The sequence below is a fragment of the Rhinoderma darwinii genome, chromosome 4 (genome assembly GCF_050947455.1).
Source record: "Rhinoderma darwinii isolate aRhiDar2 chromosome 4, aRhiDar2.hap1, whole genome shotgun sequence".
Classification (NCBI taxonomy): Eukaryota; Metazoa; Chordata; class Amphibia; order Anura; family Rhinodermatidae; genus Rhinoderma; species Rhinoderma darwinii.
In genome coordinates, this window is record NC_134690.1 from 205,040,147 (window position 1) to 205,066,138 (window position 25,992).

Below are 25,992 nucleotides of genomic sequence, written 5' to 3' on the forward strand. Positions count from 1 at the left end.
ATCTACTTTGAGTTATTATAGTGCAAAATTTATTCCTATAGGTAACAAGTATAAACGACTCAAATTAAACCCCACATGGCTTACACCTTCTGTGAAAGGGGCAATACACGACAAAAAAAGGGCATTTAAAAAATACAAATCTGAGGGTACAGCTGTAGCCTTTGTAAAATATAAAGAGCTTAATAAAATCTGTAAAAATGTAATAAAATTAGCAAAAATACAAAATGAAAGGCAGGTGGCCAAGGATAGTAAAACAAATCCCAAAAAATTCTTCAAGTATATAAATGCTAAAAAGCCAAGGTCTGAACATGTAGGACCCTTAGATAGTGGTAATGGGGAGTTGGTCACAGGAGACCAAGAGAAGGCAGAGTTACTAAATGGGTTCTTGAGCTCTGTATATACAACAGAAGAAAGAGCAGCTGATGTAGCCGGTGCCAGTGCTGTTAATATATCAGTTGATATACTGAATTGGATGAATGTAGATATGGTCCAAGCTAAATTAAATAAAATAAATGTGCACAAGGCCCCGGGACCAGATGGGTTACACCCTAGAATTCTTAAAGAGCTTAGTTCAGTTATTTCTGTCCCCCTTTTCATAATATTCAGAGAATCTCTAGTGACTGGTATAGTGCCAAGGGACTGGCGCAGCGCAAATGTGGTGCCTATTCCCCAGGTAATTATAGACCAGTAAGCTTAACATCCATCGTGGGGAAAATGTTTGAGGGGCTATTGAGGGACTATATACAGGATTATGTGACAATAAATAGCATTATAAGTGACAGCCAGCACGGTTTTACTAAGGACAGAAGTTGTCAAACTAACCTAATCTGTTTTTATGAAGAGGTGAGCAGAAGTCTAGACAGAGGGGCCGCTGTGGATTTAGTGTTTTTGGACTTTGCAAAGGCATTTGACACTGTCCCCCATAGACGCCTAATGGGTAAATTAAGGACTATAGGTTTAGAAAATATAGTTTGTAATTGGATTGAGAATTGGCTCAAGGACCGTATCCAGAGAGTTGTGGTCAATGATTCCTACTCTGAATGGTCCCCGGTAATAAGTGGTGTACCCCAGGGTTCAGTGCTGGGACCACTATTATTCAACTTATTTATTAATGATATAGAAGATGGGATTAATAGCACTATTTCTATTTTTGCAGATGACACCAAGCTATGTAATATAGTTCAGTCTATGGAAGATGTTCATGAATTGCAGGCAGATTTAAACAAACTAAGTGTTTGGGCGTCCACTTGGCAGATGAAGTTTAATGTAGATAAATGTAAAGTTATGCATCTGGGTACCACCAATCTGCATGCATCATATGTCCTAGGGGGAGCTACACTGGCGGATTCACTTGTTGAGAAGGATCTGGGTGTTCTTGTAAATCATAAACTCAATAACATGCAGTGTCAATCAGCTGCTTCAAAGGCCAGCAGGATATTGTCGTGTATTAAAAGAGGCATGGACTCACGGGATAGGGATATAATATTGCCACTTTACAAAGCATTAGTGAGGCCTCATCTAGAATATGCAGTTCAGTTCTGGGCTCCAGTTCATAGAAAGGATGCCCTGGAGTTGGAAAAAATACAAAGAAGAGCAACGAAGCTAATTAGGGGCATGGAGAATTTAAGTTATGAGGAAAGATTGAAAGAATTAAACCTATTTAGCCTTGAAAAAAGACGACTAAGGGGGGACATGATTAACTTATATAAATATATTAATGGCACATACTAAAAATATGGTGAAATCCTGTTCCTTGTAAAACCCCCTCAAAAAACAAGGGGGCACTCCCTCCGTCTGGAGAAAAAAAGGTTCAAGCTGCAGAGGCGACAAGGCTTCTTTACCGTGAGAACTGTGAATCTATGGAATAGCCTACCGCAGGAGTTGGTCACAGCAGGAACAGTAGATGGCTTTAAAAAAGGGTTAGATAATTTCCTAGAACAAAAAAATATTAGCTCCTATGTGTAGACATTTTTCCTTCCCTTTTCCCGTCCCTTGGTTGAACTTGATGGACATGTGTCTTTTTTCAGCCGTACTAACTATGTAATAGACCGAGGGCGGAAGCTAGCTCCATCTGGCCAGGCTGTGATAGGTTCTCCCACTCCTGAGCCTACCAGCCTGAGTGGTAGCTGATCGAGTCACTCTATCAGACCTAGGAGCAGGTGCAGGCTGATTAACCACGGGCGTCGACACAGAAGTTGTGTCTGGCAGATCCTTTACAGCAATATTCCTGTTTGGACACGTGACAAGTTTCCCTAGATACTTAGTCAAAAAACTTAAATACAAGACAGCACTCCACTGTTAGTGGAAAATTTAGATTTATTCACCACATGCATGTGGTGAATGAATCCACTTTTTCACTAACTGGAGTGCTGTCTCGTATTTTGGAGTTTTTTTGACTATATATATATATATATATATATATATATATATATACACTACCGTTCAAAAGTTTGGGGTCACCCACACAATTTTGTGTTTTCCATGAAAACTCACACTGATATTTATCAAATGAGTTGCAAAATGACTAGAAAATATAGTCAAGACATTGACAAGGTTAGAAATAATGATTTTTATTTTAAATAATAATTTTCTCCTTCAAACTTTGCTTTCGTCAAAGAATGCTCCATTTGCAGCAATTACAGCATTGCAGACCTTTGGCATTCTAGCTGTTAATTTGCTGAGGTAATCGGGAGAAATTTCACCCCATGCTTCCAGAAGCCCCTCCCACAAGTTGGATTGGCTTGATGGGCACTTCTTGCGTACCATACTGTCAAGCTGCTCCCACAACAGCTCTATGGAGTTGAGATCTGGTGACTGCGCTGGCCACTCCATTACAGATAGAATACCAGCTGCCTGCTTCTTCCCTAAATAGTTCTTGCATAATTTGGAGGTGTGCTTTGGGTCATTGTCCTGTTGCAGGATGAAATTGGCTCCAATCAAGCGCTGTCCACAGGGTATGGCATGGCGTTGCAAAATGGAGTGATAGCCTTCCTTATTCAAAATCCCTTTTACCTTGTACAAATCTCCCACTTTACCAGCACCAAAGCAACCCCAGACCATCACATTACCTCCACCATGCTTGACAGATGGCGTCAGGCACTCTTCCAGCATCTTTTCAGTTGTTCTGCGTCTCACAAATGTTCTTCTGTGTGATCCAAACACCACAAACTTTGATTCGTCTGTCCATAACACTTTTTTTCAATCTTCCTCTGTCCAATGTCTGTGTGCTTTTGCCCATATTAATCTTTTCCTTTTATTAGCCAATCTCAGATATGGCTTTTTCTTTGCCACTCTGCCCTGAAGGCCAGCATCCCGGAGTCACCTCTTCACTGTAGACGTTGACACTGGCGTTTTGCGGGTACTATTTAATGGAGCTGCCAGTTGAGGACCTGTGAGGCGTCTATTTCTCAAACTAGAGACTCTTATGTACTTGTCTTGTTGCTCAGTTGTGCAGCGGGGCCTCTCACTTCTCTTTCTACTCTGGTTAGAGCCTGTGTGTGCTGTCCTCTGAAGGGAGTAGTACACACCGTTGTAGGAAATCTTCAGTTTCTTGGCAATTTCTTGCATGGAACAGCCTTAATTTCTAAGAACAAGAATAGACTGTCGAGTTTCACATGAAAGCTCTCTTTTCTAGCCATTTTGAGAGTTTAATCGAACCCACAAATGTAATGCTCCAGATTCCCAACTAGCTCAAAGGAAGGTCAGTTTTATAGCTCCTCTAAATAGCAAAACTGTTTACAGCGGTGCTAACTTAATTGCACAAGGGTTTTCAAGTGTTTTCTAATCATCCATTAGCCTTCTAAGTGACCCTAAACTTTTGAACAGTAGTGTATGTATATGTATGTATATATGTATATATATATATATATATATATATATATATATATATATATATATATATATAATCTTACCTCCGTTAGCAATATGTTACCTTCAGATTTGGTGCTTGTAACCACCAGACCACATACGGTAGATGACTATAGAAGTCTGTTCCCGTGCACATTGCTGGGCAAAATAATAGTCCCGTATCTTCTTTAACCCCTTTCCTGTCGTAAACAACTTTCAGATTTTCATTTTCGTTTTTTCCTCCCCACATTCCAGAAGCCATAGCGTCTTTATTTTTCCGTCGATATAGTACTATGAGGGCTTGATTTTTGCGGGACGAGTTGTAGTTTTTCGTATCACCATTTATTGTGCCATATAATGTACCAGGAAACGGGAAAAAAATTATTTGTGGGGTAGAAAATGAAAAAAACAGCGATTCCTCCATGGTTTTTTGCGCGCCGTTTTTACGGAATTCACTATGCAATTAAAACAACATGTTAACTTTATTCTGCGGGTCAATACGATTACGGCGATACCAAATATATATAGTTTTTTCTATATTTTACTACTTTTACAAGTAAAAACCTAAGTGTAAAAAAGAAAATGTATTTTGCGTCGCCAAATTCCGAGAGCTATAACTTTTTTATTTTTCCGAAGATTAAGTGGTATGAGGGTTTATTTTTTGCGGGATAAGCTGTAGTTTTTAATGATACCATTTTGGTGTACATGCGACGGTTTGATAACCTTTTTATTAAATTTTTTGTGGGAGATTAAGTGACCAAAAAATAGATTCTGGCGTTTACAATTTTTTTATTTTTTTTACGGCGTTCACCGTGCGGGTTAAATAATGATATATTGTAATAGCTCAAACTTTTACGGAAGCAGCGATACCAATTATGTTTATTTCTTTATTTATTTACTATGCTCTGAAGTGTCGGCTGTAACATACAGCCGACACCGGCATCGTATGGAGCGAGCTCACTGCGGGAGCCCGCTCCATACTTCCCCTTCCCGGCTATGACGTAACTGTATGTCATATGTCGGGAAGGGGTTAAATATCCTCTGTAAATACGGGTACTCCCAGCTACACATCCTATCTGATAGACTACGTAGAGTAAGTAGACAGGGAACATTGGATGTGTGAATATTTGACTGTAACAGTTTTTCATGATATTTATCTGTCACATTTTAGTGGTGACAAAGTACTACACGGAAAAGAAACTGGTGCGGTGATAAGGAGTTGGATGGAGGTTGTTGTAATGGAGAAAGGATACTGACAACACTGTCTCTTGCTCTGAAAGTGAACAGTGTAACAGGCTGTGGCCAGAACAGTAAGACATATAAAATGGGGCTTAGTGCATGCATTTAATTTTTTTTCTATAGCTACATGATACAGATGTAGCCATTTTTATCTTGATACTTAATGCATTAAATACACAGTGGCAAGAAAGGTTAACTTTACTTTTTCAATGACTTTTCAGTGGCTTTTGTTGTTGTGTAATATCACACTGCAGCAAGTTATCAGTCAAGATAAACTTGGCTACCTCTGTATATCCATGTCACATCTCAGAGGAGTAGACACACATTGGGGAACAACTTCTCCATGACATTTAAAGTGGAATTCCACTCTGATGATTTAAAAAAAAAAAAAAAAAAAAGTGGCATATATTATTAAGCAATAGCCAAAATTGTGTTAGTACATTTTTTTCTTTTCCTTACAGAGATATTGGCATTTTTCGGTTTTGTTGTGGCAGCCATTTTCACAAAAGTGACAACAGGGAGCGTTGCCATATTGGTTTTCACTTTTGAATTAGAAACTAAAGACCAATTCTCATTTTGTTAACAACTTACTATTATTTTCTGAAAATCTTATTCAATATGCTTGCAATATCTGCTGATGAAAAATGACTATCTTTGTAAGTAAAAATAAATAAATACTTAAATGCCAACGTTTGGCTAGCACTCTAACTTCTGATTTACTAATATATGGTTATATTTAGCTTTTAGTTTAGGTGGGAATCCTCTTTAAAATATAGGAAAACTGTCTGCTCTCTAGTGCACTTTAACTGACGACCGAGTAGCTAGGTAACGTGTAAGAAGAGTAGAAATTGATAGAATCCATTGCTTATATAGAAGAAGAGATATATAGGACTATAGAAAAAAACTTACATCAAGGCGATGAGTAGCTGTTGTTCATTGTCATGGTCTCAGTTGAACCAGCAGTTCATCGATCTTGCTGTGCACATGTAGCAATAGGTGAAATATAAAAATAACTATTTAAAATGTTACAAAAGGTAATGCACAAAAAATAGAACAAAGACAACTGCCTTTTCTCCTCTCTGGTCCATTTTATGAGGAAAAACAGTTTTCATTAGTGCCCTACTTCTTCTTTGCAGACATAATGAACATAACTTAAAGTGTAGCTAAATGTTTGACTAACTTCGGACATGTCATGGTGAAGCCCTCTTGTGAGCGCTCAGCCGCTTCGTGTCTGTTCGACTTTTTCCGGAAAGCCGATGTATCGGAGTATGGGCTCTTAGACTTTCTATACACGATACATTTATTTCCAGAAAAAGCCGAACAGGCACGAAGCAGCTGAGCACTCACATGATCGCTTCAGCTGCATGCTTCTAGCATTTGGTGGGGGTCTCAGTGCTCGGACCCCCACCAATCCAAACTTCTGACATGTCACTATGACATGTCAGAAGTTTGTCAAACATTTAGCTACACTTTAATTGCACCATAAATTATTACAGAAACCTAGTTAAAGCGAACCGCTCACCTTGAAAATTCTGTGCAATCTGCAGGAAGCATGATATAGAGTAAGGGGAGCTGAGCATATTGATGTTTTTTTTTGTGGGAAAAGATTTGAGAGAACTTGTATTTTATTAATTTATATTCTATCTTCTCTTGGGCTTAGGAGTCCAGGGAACGGTATTACTCAGTGATTGACAGCCTCCCCCGTATTCGTGTACATGCTGAGATAGCTGCCAAATACTCATTAGGACCTCCCACTGGGCGTCTAAGCCCAGAATGAATAAATTACAAGTTATTCTCAATCTTTCCCCACAAACTATATACCAAACTGCTCAGCTCTTCCTGCTCTATATTGTGCTGCTAAAATATCATATTGCATGTTCAACAGGACTGGTCCCCTTTAAATTATACAAAGAAAAAACAGGAACCGAGTGCTCCATCAATGAACCAGTGAAATACGTATGATAAAGTCAATCTCTGTATAGTGCACGTTGCAATAATACAAAGAGAAAGGAAGAGTTGTGCCTAAGATTTAAGCACACAGACTGGACACCTAATAGATAAAAATAATATATCATTTTATTCAAAATACATAATTCAAATGAATACTAAAAATGGCATATATTGTGCATTCATGATACCACTACCACCACATCAATACATATAATGAACCTACTGGCCAGTAAGAACAAATTGATATATTAGACATCACACCCTCATTCATGAATAGATAAATATATTCATGAATATAAAATATATATGATTATAGACAAAAAAGGAGACCAAAATACATAAATTAATACACAATTCCTCATCAAATTCAGTGTTGTAAATATGTAAATAGCTTCTGTTGGTGTTACTCACAGATACCCAAGGCAAGTAAGTGGCCAGACTCCAGTATCCTTCACTCATAAACCGTGGGCATTTAACCGTCTAGGTTTAAAAAGAATCGAAGTGGAGAGCAGACAAAGACTGGTTGTACACTGCAGATCCACTCCAGACAGGTTACATCCCAATCTCCAAAGCTGTTTGTGTATAGACATGAGACATTCACCACAGTCCTGGCCAATATCCACCTCGTGGTGGCAGCATTTAGGTCTATTCATAGAATTCTATTTTAGTTATATTAGTTAAAATAACATTTTGAAACGGAACTTAAGGGATTTGGGCACTGCATTTAAACGTGGAAGTGCACATAGGCTATATAGGTCCTTAGTATGTTGGCATAGAGACTACACTGGGTGCTGTATGTACAGAGATAAACTACCTTACTGAATCCAATGGAAACAAACTCTGTATGCTTTCTTATTAAATCGTAGAGGCCCCATGCACAACTATGGCAGCCATATTACTGCTATTTTTTTGTGTTTTGTTTGTTTGAAATATGTCTGTGTTGGTGATGCTAAATCTTCCCTATTATAAAAAGGTAGAGGTTATAAACAGCCATAGAAGTAATAAAATAGCTGTAATTCCATGTTTAGCTGCTCTTACAAAATAACACAGAAGTTTGGGGTGTGCTTCTCACATCAGGCAGCCCTCCCCTTTTCCCCCCTGGGTGTTTTGGTTGTTCACTATAATCACCTAATTAACATATTAAAATACAAACCCATACCTCTCAAACTTCCCGGATTTAGCGGGACAGTCCCGGATTCTGCGCGGTGTCCCCCTGTCCCGGACGGCAGGTGGCATGTCCCGGTGTCAACTGTACCAGTGGCCTCGGAACGAGCCGGGGAATTTCTTAACGTCATTGTCCATTTATGGGCAGTGATGTTGGACTTTCAAGTGTGGAGTCCCCGGCCAGAGCAATGTAAGCTCTCTGGCCGGGACTCCTTTCTTGGGAAAACCCTTGACGTCACTGTCCATATATGTACAGTGATGTCAGTGGCTCCTCCAGGACCGGAATCCCCAGCCAGAGTGTTTTGCCGACATTCTGGCCGGGGATTCCGGAATCTTAAAGCCCCTAACATCACTATCCATATATGGACAGTCACCTCAGGGGCTCTTCCTGGAGCGGATTCTCTTCTCCAGCCTGAGCGTTGCTGACCACCTGGCCAGGGATTCCGCTCCTGGAGGAGCCCCTGCATCACTGTCCATATATGGATAGTGACCTCAGGGGCTCCCTCTAAGAGCGGAATCCCTGGCCTGAGTGTTGCCGATGCTCTGGCCGGCGATACCGCTCCTAGAGGGAGTACCTGACACCACTGTCAAATATGTACAGTGACATCAAGGCCTCTTCTAGGAGCTGATGCTTTGACTGGGGATTCTGGTCCTCGAGGGAGCCCCAATGGCGCTATCTGCTGGGTGGAGGAGCTATCTACAGGGAGCTTCAAGGGGGTGTGGCACTATAAGGGCACTATATACAGGGGACAATGTGGCAATATCTAAGTGCGCACTATGGCAGTTTATGTGGGCACTGTGGCACTAGGTGGGCTCTGTGGCACTATTTACAGTGGGCACTGTGGTAGTATGTGGGCACTGGCACTAGCTATGTGGGCACTATCTACAGTGAGCAGTGTGGCACTATCTACAGGGGCACTGCAGTGTTTTCAGGGGGTTGGGAAAAAATAACCCTGACAAAATCAATTAGTTTGTTTTTTAATGGCCATGAAAAACGGATGGCAAATGGATGACAAACGCCCATTAAAAATGGACATATGGACTGGAAATGGATGAAAATTTGGAGACACACTGATGCAAAACGGCCATGAAAAACTGATAGTAGATCAGTTTTTAATGGTCATTTCGTGTAAGGCTACATTCACACGACAGTGAAAAAAATGGCAAATAAAAACTGATCAACTGTCAGATTTTCATGGCCATTTTGTATCAGTGTGTTTCTAAATTTATCAATTTCTAGTCCGTCTGTCTGTTTTTAATGTCTTGTCATCCGTTTGCCATCCGTTTTTCATGGGAGTTAAAAAAATAAAAAAATTATGGATTTCATTTGTCAGGTTATTTTTGGTCCCAACCCCCTGAAATCACCACAGTGCCTATGTAGATAGTGCCACAGTGCCTACTGTAGATAATGCCCACATAGTACCACAGTGCTCACAGTATCACAGTGCCCACTATAGATAGTGCCACAGTGCCCACATATAAAGGGCCAGTGCCCACATAGTACCACAATGCCCACTATAGACAGTGCCCACATAGCGCCACAGTGCCCATTGTAGATAGTGCCACATAGGGCCACTACCCACACAGTGCCCATGTAGATAGCGCCAGTTTCACCTGTAGATAGTGCCACACCCCTCATATAGCACTGCCCGCTCTTTTAGATGGCATGCTCACTGTAGATGGCAACCCACCTTGTAGATAGCACCACAGTGTCCCCTGTAGATAGTGTCACACCTCCATATAGCACTACCTGCCCTGTAGATAGCTCCATTGTAGCTCACTGTAAGATCGAAGTCCCTCTGGCAGAGGATTCCTCATAGACTGAGCCCCTGACATCTCTGCCCATATATGGACAGTGACGTCAGGAGAGTGGAATCCCCTGCCAAAGCAGGCCGGGTATTCCGCTCATAGTCTGAGCCCCTGACATCTCTGTCCATACTGTATATGGATAGTGACACGGGGCTTCTCCAGAAGCGGAATCCCCTGCCAGAGCTGGGTCTGGCTGCCGGGATTCCGCTCCTACAGGAAGCTACAGTGGTGCCATCTACGGGGGATGAGAAGAGGGTTTGCTATCTTCAGGCAGGGGAGTTCTATCTGGAAGACGGAAGTCCCCGGCCAGGTCTTGCGATGCTTTGGCCGGGGATTCCATTGTTGAAAGCCCTGACTTCACTGTCTTTATATCGACAGTAATGTCAAGGGTTTCCCTGGGCTCAGCGCTCAAAGTAGCGCTGTGTGCGGGGATTCCTCGGCGGATCAGTTTTTACTGGCCGTTACAAGGATTGTTTCCTAAAAAACGGCTGGTAAAAACTGATCCATTGACTTCTATGGGAGCCGTCTGGCCGTGGAAATGGACAAAAATAGGACATGTCCTATTTTTTGACGGCCAATATTCACGGGCCGTTAAAAAAAGGCCATCTGAATACACCCATAGAACTTCATTGTTCTGAAAACAGCCGTGTGACGGCCGTTGGATAAACGTCCATCACACGGCCGTTTTTCACGGTCATGTGAATGTAGCCTAAATGTAGCCAATGTATTTTTTTATTTTCTTTATTAGGCTCTGGGGCATTCTACTGTATGGGGGCATCTTTGTGGGCCTTATACTGTCTGGAGGCAGCTATAGGAGTATTCTACTGTATGGGGCATCTGTGTTGGCTTTATACTGTATGGGTGTATCTATGAAGGCATTCTGTATGGGGCAGCTATGCGGGCATTATTCTGTGTGGGGGCAGCTATTTGGCATTATACTGTGTGGGAGGCACTATGGGTCATTATACTGTGTGGGGGGTCAGCTATAGTAGTATTATACTGTGCGGGAGGTTCTATGGGGGAATTATATTGTGGGAGGCACTATGGGAGCCTGATACTGTGTGTATGGGCGGGGATTGGGTAGGATTAAAGGCATGGCTTAAACGAAAAAAATAAAATTTGTTGTCCCTCTTTGCAATACTTGAAAGTTGGGAGGTATGACATACCTTATATATGTATATACACTGTTCAATATCCGAATATGTGTATGTTCCCTTCAGCATAGTCCTACTGTGCCTATAGGTAAATCAGGTGCTGGTTAGTATTGGATTCTGAACTTTTATCAAATAGGGAGTTAGCAGAAATAGAGTGGATATGTTGTCCAAACAATTTGGATAGAAAGAATTGAGAAACAAGATGAAAAAGTTTGATGGCAGGAGACGACTAAAAGAAGGAGAGGGTATTTTGATAATTGGCACTATTTTTGTAGGAGGGTAACCTTGTGTAGGATGGTAGGATTAAATTTAAGGGAAAGTATAAGGAAAGCAATAGAATCTCAGAGAAGGTGGTAAACTAGGATTTGGAAAGTTAGAGAGGACATCAGACCAATAGTCTGAAGAGATAGGCCATGTTCACACGTTCCATATTGTTACAGGATTTAGATGCGGATTCCACACCTAATTCCTGGAAGAATTTGCTAACATTTATTTGCCAATGCTTGTGAATGGGAAATTTTATAACACTGTTCACAGGCTCAGGGAAAATATCCGAGCATGTTCAATTTTGGCGTGGATTTATGCTGAAAAGCCACGGATTATCTCCATTGAATTACTATGGGGGCCAATCTGCGCCAGAAATCCCAGTTTGTCAGGGTGTTCTGCTGTGGAGTTTCTAAGAAAAATATTTTCAGTGTGAAAACGGCCATAGGGTCTAAACATGTCATTTTTGTATGTGCAATAAAAAGCTTATGAGATATAGAAGAGTAGGCAAGTAGAGTTCTTTTTGGTGAAATGAGACCAGCTTCACAGTAAGTTTGCTGCAATGTCTGTACACAAATGAGCAGTGGTCCAGCCGTCTCCAGCAGGAAAGCGAATTATGCATTTAACATAAGGCAGCAGAATGTAGCGGTGTGTGTTTTGTCTATTATTTTCTTTGATTTATAGATGTCGTTCTCATTTGGACAGGTGACCATGTCTATGTCAGCAGCCCTCAAGGGTGTTTTAGGATTGCACGGATTGAAGGTATGGAGGATATTTTCCTTGTGGCAGCTGGCACCGGATTTACACCAATGGTTAAATTGTTGAAGAATGTACTGAGCAGTTCTTCCAGTCTCAGGTTTGTAATCAGTTATGTAAGCTTTGAGTATCGTCCTAATGATATAGAATATGTCCTTGTCATTTCTGTCCAATGTTAAATTCTTAAAGCAATTGTCTGAGTTCTAGTAATTAAAGTCTAAGGGTAAGGCCACACGGTGCGGCCACGTTGCGTTTATGTGGCGTTTTTAAACCGCAGCAAGTCATTTTTCAATAGAAGTCAATGGTGAAATGTTTGTTATGGACAGACTGCTGCTATTATATTACAATGTGTTTTTTGTGCAGTTAACTGCATCTTCATAATGTCCGACCGCATGTGGTTAATGACCGCGCTGCCAATGTTGTTGCTGAACTGATTGCGTTTTTGCGAACAGTTCTGCAATGCATTGTAATGACCTATATACAGGCAGCACCTAACAAACTTCAACACGGGTGAAAACAATGTCCAGCAATTATTTCCTATAAAAATGCAACAGAACTGCAGCATTACAGAGACAAAAACGCATGCAGTTGAGCACATGCGGTTTTCAAACGCAACAAAATCGCGTCAACGATGCACTGTGTGACCTTACCCTAATAGATAGCAATCACAAAGCTAAGAAAAAAGCTTATTAATGTACAATGTGTTCCAGATGTGCACTTTTCCTTTAATCTGGCATTTCAGGAGATTTAAACATTGTCTTGTCTGGTATCCAATGTGGATAAATTAAATGTTTTTCAGTGCTGATGGAGCAGCACAAGACACACGTATGTGATGTTTTACAATACTAATAGATTCGTCATTTTATCTTCATATTTAATAAAGGTTGTGGTTCAGATGTTATTACCAAGTTCAATGGTATGGTTGCGATGGTAATACCGTAGCTATTTACATTATTGTTAATTGGCTTTGTTCATTTCTTTCCTTATGTTACACGTTATGTTTTGGGATAAAGATTAGACACAGTAGATTTTTACCCTCTGCAATCAAATTTGCTTGTTTTTAAAAAGAAAAATACACACAGAAATTTCAGAAAAGAGGAAAAGACTGTATAAAGTAATAACTGTCAGGAGTTCTTGTAATTTTGATGGCAAGATCAGCATAGTCTGCTGCGCTTTTTTTGCTGTAAAGAAAATAAAAACGAACACTTATGGAAATTAGACAGACAGGCCAAATATAAATTTAATGGGATCCATCAGGAGCCGTTGAGATAGTTGTAGGTAGTGCCACACAGCCCCCTTGTAGGTAGTGCCACACAGCCCCCTTGTAGGTAGTGCCACACAGCCACCTTGTAGGTAGTGCCACACAGCCCCCTTGTAGGTAGTGCCACTGTAGCTCCATGAAGGAGCGGCAACCCCCTGTGGCCGGGCATTCCGCTCCTGGATATATGGACAGTGACATCAGATGCAACTCCTGAACCGTTGCGGACAATGTGACCACTCCAATAGGAGCCCCTGACGTCTCTGTCCACTGATGGATAGTGACGTCAGGGGCTTCTCCTAGAGCCGAATCACCGGCCACCGCGCCGGCAACGCTGTGAACGGGGATTCCGCTTTCAGGAGTTGCCCCTGATGTCACTGTCCTGGTGTCCCTGATGTCACTGGCAACAGGCGGATTCTGCACCTTCAGGGAGCTACAGTGGCGCTATGTACAGGAAGGGGGAGTGGGGGTGCCATCTACGGAGGTGGGGGGTGCTATCTACAAGCGGGGTGCAAAGAATCTTCCCACATGCACTTCACGCTGTGGGGAAGAGGAGAGAATGCACGGCCGTGGCAGTGGTTCAGAGGACTGTCGCGGCACTTCGCGCTTTGGGGAGGCGGAGAGAAAGCACGGCCGTGGCAGTGGTTCAGAGGAGTGTTGGGGCACCCTGGAGGGTTCTCACGTTACCCCAGGGTGCCGCGGCATGCAGGTCGGGAACCACTGCTCTAGAGTATACACCAAAGAGCTTCTTATGTACACTCTAAACGTGTCCATAGCATTCAGTTTGCCCAACAGAGGCCAGACAAGTGTCCTTTTGGCCTCTGTCGGGCTGGTATACATTGGAATATATACATATATATTTTTTTTAGGTATGCAATAGCGTTGTAGACTACGCTATTCCATCATATAGTATCCCGCAAAATAAGGTTTTTTTTAACATTGGAGCATATGGGTGACTGCTGCCACTGTATGTCATACATCACAGGTATCCGTTAAATGTATATATCATGAGCTTTTTAATAGCTTTTCATTATGTATCCATTAAGCGGATGCCATAACAACCTGTGGGTGACAGATGCCTGAGATGGATGCATAACAGTGGCATACTTCACCCATAGTTTAATATGTCATTTGTTTACTTTATACGTTATGAAAAGGTCATAAGAGTTAATTATGTATTAGTTAAATGTAGGCCATAATAGTCTCTGGCTTCTCCCTAGATGTGATGTGAAGATAGCCTTGGTGAAAGCTCTGCTGGAGGACTGGATAAGGCAGGATAGTAACACACTCCCATTTTACTCCCTGGTCTCTGAAAGAAGGGGCTATAGTCGCTTTCTTCCAGACGTTTTTCTGCGAATTGACTCCCATTCATTTCAGCGACCATAAAGCACTATACAGGAAGTCGTCGCCCCCCCCCCCTTCACTGCATTTATTAAATGTTTGTGCTAAAAAGAACATTGAATTGTGACATGCTCGCCAGGTCAAATCGCATATTTAATATATGGCGGTGGATTTGTCAAGTTGTCAAAATGTGTCAGATTTATCACTAGTGTGTACCAGTGTTGTGGGGTAAAATACTGGTCTAAATTATAGGCACCCAATAGGTGGTGTAAAGAAGGGAAAGGAGTCTAACATGGACCAGGATGCACCACACCTGTCGCTGAAAAATTTGTCGCATTCCAGCCTAGCACCTCTAGCTTTAGGCGATCTATCTTTAAGCCGTTCTTAATAAATCTGCCATATTATTTATTTTCTACAGACATATAAATTTAATAAACTAAAATTAACCCCTTCCCAACATCCGCCTATATACAGTGGAGATCAGGTAGGTGAGTATGGAACGGGCTTACGGGCTGAGCCTGCTGTATAGATCAAGTGTGTCGGCTCTGTGTAACAGAGGGCACTTAAGTGTAATGAGCGGGATCCCACTCGTTTAACCCCTTGGATGCTGCATATCGAATGCGGCATCTGAGTCGTTAGGACAGGGGAGACAGCCCCCTCTGACGTGCCAATGGCCCCCTGGCGACGCAATCGCTGGGTATTGATGGTGGCATTGATACATGGGGGCCTAATGACGGCCCTCAGACCTGACATCTTTGTACTCTGGCAGGGCTTTATAGGCGCTTGTGAGTATAACGATATACTGCAATACATTAGTATTGCAGTATATCTTGCAAGCGATTGCAGGTTCAAACCCCCTAAGGGGACTGGTAAAAAAAAATAACAATAAAAAAATAAAAAAAATATATATATATATATGTTAGAAAAAATAACATAACTGGTATCGCCACATACATAAAAAGAACTTCCCTATTGTAAGTAGATTTAGCAGTAATGCATATTTATTTATATTTTGTAGCTTAGGTGACATTGGTGTTCGCAGTGTGCTGTCACCAAAATTTTATAAAAATTGATCAATAAGTCTCAAGTATCCCAAAATAATACGAATAGAAAATACAGCTCGTCCCACAAAAAATAAGCCATCATACCATTTAAAGCTCTGACTATGGCGACAAAACACAAATTTTATTTTTAACAATCAGCTTTTTCCTTGTAAAAGTAGTAAAACGTAATAAAAACAATATAAATTTGGTATCGCCATAATCGTACTAACCTAAAGAATAAAGTTACATTCCGATTTCACCGCATGGTGTATGTCGTAAAAGCGATACCCCTCAAAAAATTTAGGAATCCCTGTTTTTTTTACCCATTCCATCCCACTCCACAAAGAAATTTTTGCCCACTATATTATATGGTACAATAAATGATGCCGTTAAAAAATCTCCAACTCCTCCCGCAAAAAAACAAGCCCTTATATGGCTATATAGACGTAAAAATAAAAAAAATTCTGGCTTTTGGAAAGTGGGGAGGAAAAAATGAAAGTGAAAATCCAAAAAATGTCTGCGGCGGGAATGTGTTAAACTCAGGAGAAGCAAAAAGCATACAAAAAGAATCAATTAAAACAAAGAACCACCCTCTTTGGCCATTTTTGACCTTCCTGACAGAGCCTCATTTTTCAAATCTGACGTGTCACTTTATGTGGTAATAACTTCGGAATGCTTTTACCTATCCAAGCGATTCTGAGTTTGTTTTCTCGTGACACATTGGACTTTATGTTACTGGCAAAATTTGCCCGATACATTCAGTATTTAATTGTGAAAAACACCAAAATTTTGCGAAAAATTACAACAATTAGCATTTTTGTCAATTTAAATGTATCTGCTTGTAAGACAGGCAGTTATACCACACAAAAATGTTGCTATTTAACTTCACCCATATGTCTACTTTATTTTAGCATTGTTTTTTGAACATCATTTTATTTTTCTATGACCTCACAAGGCTTTGAACTTTAGCAGCAATTTCTCACATTTTCAAGAAAATTTCAAAATGCTATTTTTACAGGGGCCAGTTCAGTTGTGAAGTGGCTTTGAGGTCCTTAGATATTAGAAAGCCCATTTTAAAAACTGCACCCCCCAAAGTATTCAAAACAGCATTTAGAAAGTTTCTTAACAGTTTAGACATTGCGCAGGAATTAAGGCAAATTAGAGGTGAAATTTACAAAGTTTATTATTTTTTTCCAGAAGTTCATTTTGAATCCATTTTTTTTTGTACCACAGAAGGTTTTACCAGAGAAATGCAACTCAATATTTATTGCCCAGGTTCTGCAGTTTTAGGAAATATCCCACATGTGGCCCTAGTGTGCTACTGGACTGAAGCACCGGCCTCCGAATCAAAAGTAGCACCTAGTGGATTTTGGGCCTCCTTTTTATTAGAATATATTTTAGGCACCATGTCCGCTTTGAAGAGGTCTTGTGGAACTAAAACAGTGGAAACCCCCCAAAAGTGACCCCATTTGGGAAACTACACCCCTCAAGGAATTTATAGCATTTTGACCCGCCAGTGTTTTTGCAAAAATTTTTGGAACTAGGCCAAGAAAATGAAAATCTACATTTTTTTCTAGTAAAATGTAGGTTTAGCTAATTTTTTTTCATTTCCAAAAGAACTAAAGTAGAAAAAGCACCACAACGTTTGTAGAGAAATTTCTCCCGAGTGAAACAATACCCCACGTGTGGTAATAAACGGTTGTTTAGACACACGGCAGGGCTTAGAAGGGAAAGGGCGCCATTTGGCTCTTGGAGCTCAGATTTAGCAGGAATAGTTTGCGGAGGCCATGTCGCATTTGCAAAGCCCCTGAGGGGACAAAACAGTGGATACCCCTAACAAGTGACCCCATTTTGGAAACTATACCCCTTGAGAAAATTGTCTAGGGGTATAGTGAGCATTTTGACCCCACAGGTTTTTTGCAGAAATTTTTGGAAGTAGGCTGTGCAAATGAAACTCTACATTTTTTCAAATAAAATGTAGGTTTAGCTAATTTTTTTTTCATTTCCACAAGGACTAAAGGAGAAAAAGCACCATAAAATTTGTAAAGAAATTTCTTTTGAGTAAAACAGTACCCCACATGTGGTAATAAATGGCTGTTTGGACACACGGCGAGGCTGAGAAGGGAAAGAGCGCCATTTGGCTTTTGGAACTCAAATTTAGCAGGAATGGTTTGCGGTGGCCATGTCGCATTTGCAAAGCCCCTTAGGGGACAAAACAGTGGAAACCCCCAACAAGTGACCCCATTTTGGAAACTACACCCCATGAGGAAATTATCTAGGGGTACAGTGAGCAGTTTGACCCCACAGGTGTTTTACAGAGCTTATTGGAAGTAGGCCGTAAATATGAAAATCTAAATTTTTTTAAAAGAAAATGTAGGTTTATGTATTTTTTTTTTCATTTCCACAAGGACTGAAGGAGAAAAAGCACTGCAACATTTGTAAAGCAATTTCTCCCGAGTAAAACAATACCCCACATGTGGTCATAAACATCTGTTTGGACACACGGTATGGCTCAGAATGGAAGGAGCACCATTTGGATTTTCGAATGGTTTCTGGGCGCCATGTCACATTTGCTGAGCGCATGTAGTACTAGTACTGTGGAAACACCCCAAAAGTGACTCCATTTGGGAAACTGCACCCCCTGAGGAATCATCTAGGGGTATAGTGAAAATTTTGATCCCAAAGATTTTGCTGAATTAGTTAGAATTAAGCCTTGAAAATGAAAAATTATTTTTTTTCCCAACAAGATGTAGTTTTAGATACACATTTTTCATTTTTACAAGGAATAGAGAAGAAAAAGCACCCCAACATTTGTAAAGAAATTTCTTCCGAGTACGGTAACACCCCATATGTGGTTATAATCGGCTGTTTACATATACGGGAGCATTCAGAAGAAAAGGAACGGTATTTATCTTTTGGAGCGTAGATTTTGCTGGAATGGTTTGCGGACAGCATGTTGCATTTGCAAAACCACTGATGTACCAAACAAAAGTGACTCCGTTTTGGAAACTACACCCCTAAAGGCATTTATCAAGTGGTGTAGTGAGAATTTGGACTCCACAGGTGTTTTTCATAAATGAATACGCAGTGGATGGTGCAATGTGAAAATTGCAATTTTTCCACTGATCTGCCTATTCACCGCACAATATGTTGTGCTCCTAGAGAATCTTACCCCATAAATTGTTAAGCGGGTTCTCCTGGGTATGGTAATGCCTTACTTGTGGCCATAAATTGCTGTTTGGGCACACTGTAGGGCTAGGAAGGGAAAGACCGCCATTTTGAGCATGGATTTTGCTTGGTAGTAGTTCTGTTTGGGGTATTACTGGTATTTCAGTTTATAATGTGGGGGCATATGTAATCTGTGCGGAGTACATCAGGGCATAATAAGAGGGTATAATAATGGGGTAAATAATACAATTAACCATAGATGTGTGTTACGATGTGAAACGATCTGTTATGCACAGGCCGGTGTCGCACTGATAAACGGTTTTCTTTCTTATCCCCCTTCTGTAACGCTCTGCACCTTTTGGGGACTTTTCCTCCTTTGTAGTTTGGGCAATTTTGCTTGGAAAGTTTTGCGCTGGTATAATACGGGCACCCTCGCTTCCAGCGGATGTACTATGTCCATTCCCTTTCCTAGTTCCTAAATACTAGGGCCCTGAAACTGAAGGAATGTTCCCCTCCGGCCTGAGCATTGAGATGTTTTTCATCACCGCATTACTAGTGCCATAACTTTTTTATTTTGCAGTTGATTGAGCGGTGTGCGGGCTTGTTTTTTGCGAGACAGGCTGTAGATTTTATTGATACCATTTTAGAACAAATACGACTTTTTGATCACTTTTTATTTCATTTTTTGATAAAGGAAATGACCAAAAACAAGCAATTCTGGAATAGTTTATTTGGTTTTTTTTTCGGCATCCACAGTGCGCCCTAAATTACATGTTAGCTTTATTCTGCGGGTCGATAAGATTACGGCGCTACCGAATTTATATAGTTTTTTTTTATGTATTGCAGCTTTTGCACAATAAAATCACTTTTTTTATAAAATCATTTGTTTTCTGTGTCGCCATATTCTAAGACCGATAACTTTTTAATTTTTGCGTGTACAAAGCGGTGTCATGGGTTATTTTTTGCGGGACGGATTGACGTTTTTATTAGTACTATTTTGGAGTAAATGTGACTTTTTGATCATTTTTATAGCATTTTTTGGAAGGAGATGTGACCTAAAAACAAAGATTTTGGCGTTGTTTTTCATGTTTTTTTTTTACCGCGTTCACCGTGCGGGATAAATTGCATAATAGTTTTGTAGTTTGGGTCGTTACGGACACGGCGATACCAATTATGTATAGTTTTTTTTAATTTTTACGTTTTTTCCCATAATAAAAGACTTACAATGGGAAAAAAGTCGGTTTAGCTTTATTTTTAATTGAAACGTGTGTTTTTATTGTTTTACCACATTTTTATTCACTTTTTTTGACTTGTCCCACTAGGGCACTTGAGGGCCTGATGCCCCGATCGCTACTCTAATACACTGCACTACATACGTAGTGCAGTGTATTAGCGCTGTCAGTTATTCACTGACAGCAAGCCTATGAGGACGCGCCGCAGGCGGGTCCTGATCGGCTCCCGTACAAGGCAGACTTGGACTCCATTTTCTGGCGTCCGATTGCCACAGCAATCCAGCGATTGCGTCACTGGGTTGCCGGTCTGGTTAAAACTTATCAGATGCTGCGCAATATTGAGCGCAGCATCTGAGGGGTTAATCAGCCGGATCGGAGAATTGCTCCGGTCCTGGCAGTTACAGGAGGGTGCCAGCTGTATAATACAGCTGTCACCCCGCGGTGATGGTGCCAGCTCTGCTTCTGAGCCCGCACCATCACTGCGACATAACTGTACTGCGCTTTGCGGGAGAACCTTCCCGGCAGCGCCGTATATATACGGTGGATGTCGGGAAAGGGTTAAGGTATAATGTAAAATATATTAAAGCAAGAAAAGAAAATACTTTCTAGTTTCGAGTGTTATTTCACAAATATAAATTGATTGAGGAGTGTGTGCCTAATTTTCATTATCAAGAGCAGTTTGTTTTTAATTTTTCTCTACATCGTATAGTATATGTCATGATAGTAAACAATATCCTTTACAATCTGCTTCTCAATAATCATATTGTAATGGCTTTTGGATAGATACTTCAGAATACCTAGTAATACATTATTAAAAATGAAACTTGACATTGCAGAAGTGTACACCTCTTCAGATACATCAAGCCTCAATATAATTTGTCCCGCTGGGATGAATAACAGAGTTTAGAGCAGACCTCTTATGCCCTTTTGGATTGTATAAAAAATTTTTTGTTATACAAGGTAACTTCTTTTTATAAAGGGAACCATCAAACACATTACAATGAACTATTCACTAAAAGAATTACCAGAACGCAATCATTGCAAAAAGTCTAGCAGACAGATAAAAGCCCTCAATTGGAAATATAGTCTCTCTCATAAATCATTGGGGACACCGTACCATGGGTATATGCTCCTGCCACTTGGAGGCGAGACTTGGCAGGAAAGATTCTTGGCACTTTACATGCAGTCCATACCCTTCCCACAGGCACTTGACTAATTGAGTTGTTAGCCTAGTATCATAGGAGGCAGACATGACCGAATACTCGGATCTGCTGCTATTTTTTATTCAAATTTTTATTTTATTTTTTTATTTCCTTAGCTGCAGATGAGTTTTCCACCTGTTTACAGTCTATCAAATTCAGTGCAGTGTCGGGAAAGTAGGCAGTCCTGTGCTCTTTCTCCCTAACAGCCGGTCACCTAACTTAGATTTTGTGCTTCCGCAGACGTTGTTCCTTGTACCACACTTTGTGTGAGGTTATTGAAGAGGTGACCCTGTGTACCCCTGAAGAAGTCGGAGGGACTTCCCAACTCTAGTTCTTAATGTCTGGGCAAATGCTGTGAGTCCCTTTCTCAAGGCGCTGTTTTTGTTTTTGAAGTGATTCCTTTTCTAGGGGTTTATTCCCTACTTTTTCAACTCTGGAGCTTTGTTTCTGGTCCTTTTGGGGACAAGCACCGTTTTCGTTATTTACGATGTTCGTGCAGTAGCTGTGGCCTGGCTGTCTGATCGAGCCCCCCCCCCCCCCCACTTCTGTCTAGAAGTTGTTTCCTCCGCCCCGAGCCTGTCAGGTGTGCCTTTTCAGCATATGGCATCCCTTCTCATGTCTACCTTTAATTGGAGGAAGAACTCGGGAGGCAGGCTTTGGGGAGGGGGCTTACATCTATAGAATGCCAGCATCCACTCCTGACTGGCGCCATTTTCAAAATGGACTTGAGGATTTCTGCTCTGCTGCAGTTCATTTTCTGTAGCCAGCCTTCTCCTGTCTTCATCCACAAGATTACACTGCTCCAAGGGTCTGGTAGGCCAGATTTTTGGCTTTGTTTGTTTCTTGTACTTCTCCGAGGGTTAAATTTGTTCTCCAGACATTATTGTTTGTTTATTTTCTTTTTGTCATATTTTTTTCCTCGGGAGGAGGTTGCCATGCAATGCAGTCTATATAGGTAAGCAAGGCTACTTTTTATGCCCGTGGTGTTTGTGATATAAGGTTTACTTGCAGCCAGCCTACCCCATAGTGCCTGCAGTGCTTGCTATCCGGGGCCCTCCAGATACTCGCCCCTCCTAGGATGTGGCTCCCCCTTAGTGGCCCGTGCGTCTTAGGCTAAGTTCACATCCCGTTTTGTGCACACGTTTGTGCTATACGACTTCAATACAAATAAAAACTTATACGTGTGGTATATGTTTTGGAAGAGTGCTAAAAAGCATAGTAGACTACGCTTTTCAGGACTTGGAAAAAAAAAAGGATTGAACATAAGCACACAAAACGTATGCACAAACCACACTATTAGGGCATCTGTCCTGAACATAGAAATCAATGTAGACGCTGTGGTAGACGTTTTGGCACTGGTTTTTCATGACAAAACGTGCACGTCAGACGTACAGTAAAACGAAATGTGGACTTAGCCTAACTCTGACCGTAGGGAATGTCAGCAGATTATCCCAGTCCATGGTCCAGTAATTGGAGCATTTGCTTTCCTTTCCTTTGGCTAAAACTCTGACTACTTCTCGCAGGGTGCCCCATAAGAGGCGTAGAGGTGTCTTGAATAGGTTTCGTTCTATGTCCAACTCCCGTTGCAGTCTTCAATGATGATGTTGCCTTTAGTGTGGATCAGTCTTTTTACATATGTGTCTTTTGACTCGGATTCAGTGTCAGAAAAGGAGTCGCAGTTATCAGCTGCTATGCAGGCGTTAATAGGTGCTGTAAGAGACCCCTTTCATGTAAGGCATGACCCCCATCTCCCCATCTCAGGAAGAAGCACCCTTACAGAGCCAGCGGTGCCACAAGCTATGATTCCTAAACGACAAATTTGAGAATTTATTAACCAAGGAGTGAAAACCAGACTGATGTCCTGTTGTTTCTAAATGCACAGATCATTTGTATCCTATTCAGAAAAATTTGGTCTCTTTGTGATCTGTGGATCCTCCTATTTCTAGGCTTTCGAGGACCACTACTACTATTCTTCCAGCTGTCGAGGCTTCTCTCAGTGACCCGTTGGACAAAAAGTTGGATTTTCAAGCTGAATCTCTTTTTTGTGGCTGCAGGTTCCCCTGTCTGGCTTTTGCATCTTCCTTTGTGAGCAAGGCCTTCTCAGTGTGGGGGAAGCAGCTGCATTGATTGCGGCATCCTATTGGGATTGCCACAGCAGGAGTTAACTGAACTCGCTTCTCAGTTTATCCATGCTTCAAAAATTATATCTTACGACTTTGAGGAAGCCTGTGCTTCTGTTACCTAAGCTTTCAGGTGACATTTAAGAAAAAGGTGTCATATGTGTGTACATGAGGTGTAAGAACACACACATAGCATGGCCACTTACTGAAACAGGAGCAGGTTGAAACACCACCTCCTAGCATGATGCAGACAGGCCAAAATTGCTATATAGAGGGAGATAGCACAGGTGCAGATACTGATAAAACAGCCACTCACATGCCTCCTATTCATGAGGTAGATGGCTGCCTAGTAATAAACATTGCACACAGATAAGGCTTCTATAAGTGTGCCAGTCACATGGTTGTGTGTAGTGCGCCATGCTGGAATACAGCCTATTGGTTATGCCTATTGTATTCCATCAGACGGGCTGCCGTAAAATATACATGATAAACATGAGGTATTAATTTATATTTTGGCCCAAATATGCAAGCTCGCATTCCACATGAAGGGTCCTCACCTTCTTGCGAGCCCCTACACTAAACCACTTCAACCTCCACATATAAAATCGTCTCATCAGCTAAAGGGACATGTGATCTCTTCGTCCAATCCTGGACTTAAGGAACTTAAACGGTTGCTTTCATCCCTTACCTGGACGACCTCTTGGTGAATGCTCCCTCTAGGGAGGACGATCTTCGGAGTCTCCAGATCTCTGTGGACACTTTGAGAAGAATCGGAAGGATCGTCAATGAGGAAAAATCCTCATTGGTCCCGTGTTAGGAAAGGTCAGTTTCTTTAAGGTTGTCATGACTACTAGCCTAGCTTTTGGGTGGCTCTGGGTTGAGCTGCAGTGCCAATCTCATTTCTCTGTTTTCATGCTATCAGATTCTAGGGTGGAGTATTTAAGTCTGGTCAGTTCTATTCATCGTTGCTTGTGAATTTCTTTCTGTATGCAGTTTCTGATCAAGCTCCTGCTTACACCCTGTATCACATGACTATATGGATTCTTGGAACTGAACCTCGGCTCTGTCTTTAGATTAACCCTTTTGCTTACTGATTTGTACATTCTGCTCTCTGCTAGTTTTGACCTGCAACTCCTGGCAATCTTTTGTTTACTGATTTGGACTTACACTCTCTCCTGGTTGTGAACTCTGTTGCTGTTTACCCTCTGGCTGTCTGGTTTTCCATTCTGGTATTGCCTTCATTGCACCTCTTGTCCAATACCGTATTCTGTTAATGCAACCTGGGTTCTATGCAGCCAAATCCAACCTGCCTTGCGGTGGGCTCTGGTGAAGACACTAGAGTAGCCTTAGACTCTGCTGATCAGAGTAGTGACGGACTTGAGGTAGCAAATTATTTACACGCTTATTCCTGGCAGTTTCCAGCTGCCTTTTGCTTACAGAGCAATTCCATAACTTGCACTCTGGAGGAATTGCTCAACTAGTGATTCCATTACATCCCTACAGAGTATGGAGATTTTAGGAATGCTACCCAAAACCAGGACAGGGGTTATTCTTCCAGTGGACAAGATAGCATCCATTCGAACTGCGGTGGCTCTTCTGCACCAGCACACTCCTTTATCTATCCGTTTTTGCATGCAAGTGGTGGGCAGAATGGTGTCGACATTCGTGTCGTTCCATATGCACAATTCCACTCCAGGTCGCTCCAGAGGGCAATCCTTCCATGCTGGGACAAGTCTCAGGACTCGCTGGAAAGGTTGATTGCTACTCCTGATGGACCCGAGAGGGGAGAAGAATGGTGGGAGACCTCCTCAACCATCCTGATGTTCGATCTTTTCCTTCTCTCCAGTGGCTTGGCATCTCAACGGATGCTAATCTGTCCAGCTGAGGTGCAGTTTTTGGTCCTCATACAGTTCAGGGAACTCTGTCACAGGAAGAAATGTCCTTGCAGATCAACCTGTTAGAATTGAAGGCAATCTTCCTAGGTCTCTTCCACTGGACTCTTCTTCAGGTTTGGCCAGTCAGGATCCAGGCCGACAGCTGGTGGTTACTTATCTGTACAACCATGGCGGCACCAGGAGTTGGGCAACTCTTTTGGAATCCTCTCAGATTCCACTGTGGACAGAGCAACATATTTTAGGACTTTTAGCGGTCTACATACCAGGAGTGGACAATTGGGCTGCAGATTTTCTCAGTCGAGAGTGGTCTCTTTACCCAAGGGTATTTCATCAACTGTACCAGAGATGGGACTAACCAAATGTAGATCTCTTTGTGTCCCGCCTGAACCCCAACGTTCCAAACTACATGGCCAGGGCATGGGATCTCTAGGACAACACCGTTGATGCTCTGGTTATTCCATGGAGAAAGATATCTCTCCTGTATCTTTTTCTTTTTTTTGCCCAGAGTGCCCAAGAGACTCTAGAGAGAGGGCATTTTCATGATTCTCCTG

General features: G+C 41.6%; 1 protein-coding gene across 1 annotated transcript in view; it reads left to right on the forward strand.

The window, feature by feature from the left end:
• The window catches only part of CYB5R4 (cytochrome b5 reductase 4), a 269,520-nt gene that overhangs the window by 161,057 nt on the left and 82,471 nt on the right, over positions 1 to 25,992 (forward strand). Inside the window, exon 13 of the mRNA XM_075862092.1 lies at positions 12,132 to 12,282. Within this exon, the coding sequence (XP_075718207.1) occupies positions 12,132 to 12,282 (151 nt within the window). The remainder of the gene's footprint in view (positions 1 to 12,131; positions 12,283 to 25,992) is intronic.